Source organism: Acanthaster planci, linkage group LG19 (genome assembly GCF_054643075.1).
Source record: "Acanthaster planci isolate LZ-2023a linkage group LG19, COTS_SCS, whole genome shotgun sequence".
NCBI classification, from domain to species: domain Eukaryota; kingdom Metazoa; phylum Echinodermata; class Asteroidea; order Valvatida; family Acanthasteridae; genus Acanthaster; species Acanthaster planci.
In genome coordinates, this window is record NC_141795.1 from 7,579,417 (window position 1) to 7,586,198 (window position 6,782).

At 41.9% G+C, this 6,782-nt stretch overlaps 1 protein-coding gene across 6 annotated transcripts in view; it reads left to right on the plus strand.

Moving 5' to 3' along the window:
• The window catches only part of LOC110977497 (putative E3 ubiquitin-protein ligase HERC4), a 41,091-nt gene that overhangs the window by 8,668 nt on the left and 25,641 nt on the right, over positions 1-6,782 (plus strand). For all 6 annotated transcript variants that reach the window (XM_022231700.2, XM_022231701.2, XM_022231703.2 and 3 more), the window contains exons 9-10: positions 717-901; positions 1,162-1,267. In XM_022231700.2, the coding sequence (XP_022087392.2) occupies positions 717-901; positions 1,162-1,267 (291 nt within the window). The remainder of the gene's footprint in view (positions 1-716; positions 902-1,161; positions 1,268-6,782) is intronic.

The following is a 6,782-nucleotide window of genomic DNA, read 5'->3' on the forward strand; positions in this document are numbered from 1 at the left end:
TTGTGACAGTGTGTATCACAGAGGATTTTTTGTCTTTTGAGTGCAAACGGCCGAAATCGTACAGGGACAGTTTGGGGGTTTTCCATGAAAAATTGACTGAGTTGGGATTCGAGCCAGTTACTTCTGGAATATCATGCAAGCAGTGTTATAAGTCAGCCGTATTTTAGTGTGGGACAATTTAATAATAGCAAACGGAGGGAGCGAAACGACCAGTGTCTCCCAAGTCATGGCTAAGGGTCCAGGGGCCCGCTTAATGGCACTCTAGACCGCTTTCCAGTGAGTTTTTCTTTCCAAATGGATTAAGAGTTCAAATTTTAAAAATTCTTTTGGGCAAAAATATTTGTAAGTATTTTTGTGCCGGTCGGTGGGCTGTTTCATGAAGCTTACTGCATCTGGCCGGTCGGCCGCCGGTTGGGGATCTCCACGACATTGTTCTGCCGTCCAGGTAGAACACTGTAGTTGAGATCCCCGACTGGCGTAGCTATGACACTGCATGCTAGTGTTCTACCAATGGAGCTTAGCAAGTCCTGCAGGCCAACTCACGTCACATGTTCTTTGTTGTGTTTATTTTCCACGGAGCACGATATGTCTGAATTTTAATGGCTGTGGCTAGAAATCAAAGCCACTTCCCATAGACCATGTGCTGCTCTGAGCCATAGCCAGTTGAATTTGACTAGCCTAGCTTTCCTTGACCGTCTGCCCATCTCTTCCCCCAGGACTCCAGTGAGGTTGTGGACCACCGGGAGATCTCCGTCGATGACCACATAGCGACTGTTGATGCGATCCTCATAGACACCCTGGAGGCAGCCCCACCCGACGAGGGTTTGTCGGAGGCTGTCATGAGCTCCGTTGAAGAAATTTTCTCCTCTGCTGCTTGCCTCAACGCCTCCTTTCTCAAAGGGTAAGAAAATCGGCTTTTCTGCACGTTTGTTGAAAAGGCAATTTCTGTTTGGAATTGTTTTCTTCTTGGTTTTGCATGTGGGTAGAACCTCCAGAGAATGGGATTAATGTTTCATTTCTCAAAGCTTCTCTGTTGTTAAAAATTATTGTGGCCTTTGGAAAACCCCAAAATTCTTTTCTAAACAGTATTTCAATGGAAATTTACTTGCTTGAGATATCATTGATGAACAGGTTTCTTACGGGTGGTTCATTTTTTGGCAGGGATGGTGCGCATTTTGGCAGTAGTCGGCAGAACCACGGCGTGGACCTAGACGCTGCCAGGGAGCAGTTCAGTCGACTTGCAGGCAAAGAGGCTGTTTTGAGATACGTGAGTACCCAGTCAAAATCACATCAGGGAATTGATGGTAATTTGTGTCAATATCACCTTTTGTCACTGTCACCATTGTCACCGTCATCGTTGTCATTGATGTCATTACCATCATCATCATTACTGCATATTCTATGCCAGATGTAATTGAACAAGTGTGCACTTGCACTGTGTTTCCCCAAAGAAGATGACCACTTGGTAAAATTGTTCACTCTTCATAAATGGAGCCCATTATCAATTTATGTCTCCCCATTTTCTGTTGTGTTTACAAAGAAAGTTCTGTTGGTTTACTGTACTGTGTTGGCCCTGATGATGTAATGTACGTGTAGCTATCATGATCTAACAATTACGCATTTAACAGCCAAAGTGGTGTGAAAAAAGGGGTTGGTGCTATGCGCAGTGTCTGTAATGCGATTCATTACTAAGGTGACAGTCCTGTTCATTTTTGCCCTAAATTGACCGTCCGATGTGGATTGTTTTCACCGACATGTATATTGTTTATTTGTCTCTTGCAAACTGTCGAAGTCTTTAGTTAACGCATACATTGGTGCAATAGCCACAACAGTTACGAACATTTATTGCTTAAATTCAATTAGCATTAACTATCATGAAACACTGACATGCATGCACAATAGCAGACCTTGAGACGTTTTTCACAATTTAGGTTTCCAAGTGTATCACATTTTTACAGACATAATGCATTTAAGCGTTAAATTAAAACTTACATTGAGCTGAAGATAAAACACCGCATTCACTCTTTCTACAAAGGATCCCTTACATGGCAATGTAACTCTAATGTGAAATTTAACAACAGATGTATATCAGTGACAGACGTAAAGCCGAGTCAATTCGGATTATTCACTATTTGAATATTCAAGCTTCAATTTGATCGAATATCTGAATACTCAGTTGCACCAACCGGCACATTGTTGATGCACAAACATATACAAAATCAGTTGTAATAACACACACAATTATACATTGTGATCAATATAATAGCTTCTCACATCTACGAGTATCTCCAGCCATGATGTAGCAAGATTTATGAGGTGAACAAGACTTCTTGCCCGGTTGAAAATGTCTATTCCTTTTAAATTGTTTAATGAATGATTAACATGTACTTTAGAAATGGTTGTAAGATTTCTGACGCTTTTCATTTGAATTTGCTAGAAAAAAGCCTCCATAGTGCAATTTTTCTCATTTGAAACAGAAGAAAATTTTCCCTTCCTTTTTCATGAATTTTACATTTCAATATTCAAATTAAAAAAATAAAATTCAAATATTCAACAATCGATCGAATATTCGGTTATTCGGATATTCGGCACAGTCCTAGACAGACACTGTTTATCCTCTTTTTTTGATACCTTCTAGAGAAGTTTCAGACTTGAAAAAAATGGTACAAAACATGAATCTTGCTAGCATTTTATCGGAAGAGAAGAAACATACAGTACTGCATATGTACATAATTTTCACAATTTGTGTGCCACTCCAAAGTACAACTTCAAACTTATTTACTCTGGGATTTGCTTGATATGACCACTCCCAAAGCAATACAGATTTCCTCTGCATGTAAGATTTACAGATTCATTCTTTTTCCGGGGCAGTAGTGGTGGGAAAAATCTTAATATCAAGTGCACATGCCCCTTGTCCTAATACAGATAAATACACCCATTTTTAAAATTCTTGGTATTTAGACTTTCGTCATTTTGCTGGCCTGTGGTTGGCAAGAGTAAGACTCTGGCTAGCCTTGCATACAAAACCAAATGACTACTTAACCAAATATGTAAAAACACTAGTTAAATACTGTAATAAATAATTATGCTGAATACTATACATGTATAATCAAACAACCCATGATGGGGGAATGGGTCTGTGTACGTTTCGTTCATTCGTTTTTAGATTTGGAAACGAATATCAAACAATCAAAACAACTTGTTTTCCATATTTCGATTCTGAAAACAAAACATGAGGAAAAAGATGCAGAAGTCATTTCTTGCTTTCTGTTGAAAGCAAAAAAATGAAAGTAATCTGGTTTTAAAGTTTAATCCCAGTTTTGTTCGACTGCGCACGTAATTTCGAGGAAGTGTCCAGGACATCTCAGATCACTGCTAATGATGAAATTTCCCTGTGAGTTGCTCCTACTTTTACTATAAAAGCAACAAACTCCTTGTATTCCTCCAGATCAGCCATGTTTGATTTGATGGCTTACAAAGATGTTTCTTACATTACACCATGAAAAATGGACCTGTTTTTCATTCTTGCATATTGGAGCCATAAATTATGCTGTTGTTCGTTTTCACATTGAAAAACGAAAAAAACGAACTTTTTCTCCCTGTTTAATTTTTTTCTTTCAAATTTCAAAAAACGAGAAACAACTCATTTCTCAAAAAATTTGGCCCATGTACATGTATAGCCAGAGATTACACCTGGGACGTGGTGAGCAGGGATTGCTGGAAAGGCTTTGACTCTTTAAAACGCAAATCAAACAAACTACTCTACATATTGAGCGGGAATTATTCCCATTTTGACACTGATGATGCGAAATGTGCTTTCTACAAACATAGAGCCCCCCATACAAAACAGCAGTCCATATTTGTAGACAGAAGCTGGATCTGAAGTCCACATGTTGGACTTGAAAAAGGACCAGACTGTTATGCTGAGGCAGTTACGTGGTGATATTATACAGCGTTATACATTGTGATATATATGCAAGTCTTTTGCTTTGAATGGAGTACCATGTCACGGGTCAGGTGATTATTTTCATGTCTCTGAAATTCAGAGCCATGTTTTTGTATTCAAAGTTTACAAGGATGGTTGCCTTAGTCTCCAAAGTTGATTTCAAAGGGACCGTCACTAAAGGCTTCAGTGGTTGTGTTTACTCCTTTAAGAGCTTGTATACATAATTATGAAATGATTCCCAAGTGCGTTGATTCCCGGGTGTTTGTTTCACATACCTGTACAGAATTTTAACAATGATACATATGAGCACAATCAAAGTCAAGGCAAACAGAAGCCAGGGCGCGGTGCAGTCGCAGGGGGTCAAAGGGCACTGGTTGGTTGGAGATGTGGGTGGTGTGGACAACTTGGTCTCTGTGGTAGAGGTTGTGGTCTTGGTGGTGGACGCTTGCTGTCTGATGGTGGTTTGCGAACCAGGTGTCGGTGTCGTGGATTCTGGGATGAAGGTTGCAGTCTCAGTGTTGGTCACTTGCTGGCCGATGGTGGTTTGCAAACAAGGTGTTGGTGTCTCGGATTCCAATGGCACCGTCATCTCAAAACGGGTTTGCAGATGAGGCTCCATTTTGTCAGAAAGGAGGAAACAGGTAACAGTGTCTCCTGGTGCCAGACCAATAGCTCGAAACACATAGACGGGCGGTTCTGTTTTGGCATTGAAGTCAAGAAAATCAAGTAGCTCGCCGTTAGCCTCGCAGCGGGGTGCTGTACCGCACATAGTTACAGACTCGCATGCACACAGGTAACTGGCGTGGGCCAAGTTTGCAGGTAGTTCCTCCGTCAGCTTACACTTCAGCATTTCAGTCGGGCAGATCTCCAGCCACGTTGATGTTTCCTCCAACGTGGCCCCGTCTGTCGCCCTGGCGACACAGGTGACGCGCCGCCTGCTGGGCACCTCCTCACGTCCAGCCTCGATGCTCATCTTGAGCGAGTGTTGGGTGGCGTTGAAGCACTCCTCAAAACCGCGGAATTCAGGGGGTAGGTTCACCCAGCCAAGTCGAACTTCACACTCATCTCTTTGGCATGTATGTACACATTCTATGTGTGTTCTTTGGCCAGCGTGGAGTTTGACAACACTCGGAATTTCCAGTTTTCCCCAGGCCAGGTGGCTCACGAGGAGACTCCACCACAAGAGCACCAGGGCACGCATTGTGAAATTGGAAACCATTTTCTGCGGCAAGTTTAAAACTGTCTCAATTAAATAAAAAAGTTCAAAGAAGAGCATTTACTTTCTAGTTGCAGAGAGGGACTCAAATCTCCAACCTTCACTCTACTCGTACAGTCGCAACTCATAAAGTGTGCCAACATGGACCAGTGGTGTAAACTGCACTTGTGCTTTAAGAACTGGGGTTATGAAGTTATGAAATTAGTTGAAGGGTAAAACCGCAGTAGCTGAAGGCTGAATGTCAAAAATGGGAAAACACCAGGGGGAGATCTCTTCTTATTGTGCAATAACTTGTTGCCAAAGTGTTGTGGTGTAAAATGCAAACAAGCGTGGACAGGGATACAATAGTGGGCTGTATTCATTCAATAAGGAAATGAGCCATATTTGGCACTTCTAAGCCCTTGTATGGTACCGTATGTATACATGTACGCAAGGTCAGTGTCTTTACAAAGTTACTGCACCCCGAGGATAATGTGGCTTTTTGAGGGGGAGAGTGGTGCCATGAGATTTTTTTTTTAGACAATTTTCCGTATTTATTCACTCACGAGTGAGTACAAGAAAAAAAAAGTGTTAGTGCCTGAGATAAAAAAAGGTTACAGCAGTTAAAGACTGCATTCAGCCGGGGGCGAATGTTGTTCATGCTCCGTAGAAGTCACTTCTCAATACATTGCACAAGGGACAATGCCAGTGTCACACCCCAACCAGGGCAGTGGTACCAGCATTACTTGTGTCAGCTAGCCTTCCAACTGTAGTTAGCAATTAATGAGTACTTGTAGACGGCAATGTTAAACATTGCAGTGGAGAAAAGCAAAATTAGCCAAAATAAAAAACTTTCTAAGATGTCAGAGAAGCACATAAAATCAACCCGTTATTACTCAATGTCCTACAGTATCTGTCCAAAACTGATCATCACTCCCAAGATACATGAAACACGCTTCCTTCCCACCGCCCCAAAACAGAGCCATTTGGAGGGCACCGTTTGCCTTTAGTTTCACGGACATGCAAGAACGGTATCTGACTCCAATGTTGCCTCCTACCTTTTTTTTTTGTCGTGGGCCACAAAATGGCCTGTCATCAGAGATAATACTGGACTTCAGTGATGTATGGGAGGGCCATGCAACCACACCATCGCAGTTGGGGTAATCCAAACGGGGTGACTGTCCCAGCCGAAGTTGGAACCAGCCGAAGTGGAGTTTGGACCATTGTCACACTTGAGGCATAACACCAGCACGAAGTAGGATTGCACAATATACAATAATTACGTATGTTTTGGAAGTTGAGCAATCATGAATGACTTGACACAATTACATTTCCCTCTGTGTGACCACAGGAAAACCAGTTCCTAGAACCTTAAAAATGTACATGTACATCCTGAAGATGTTGTAAATAAAGAATGAAATATCCAATCAAAACATGGCTAACTATGTAAGTAACTATTCCAGGAACTGGGCTTTCCTTTGTGCTTGGATCATTTACATGCAAGAGCATGGCCAGGATTCTCTGCCATTGGCGCTTTGTTGCAAGACCACAGACCTACAGGTAGTCCGAGGCAGCAATGCAGTATTGCGCAATCCCAACACAAAGGGTTGCAGAATACCGGTACATGAAGACATGTAGAGA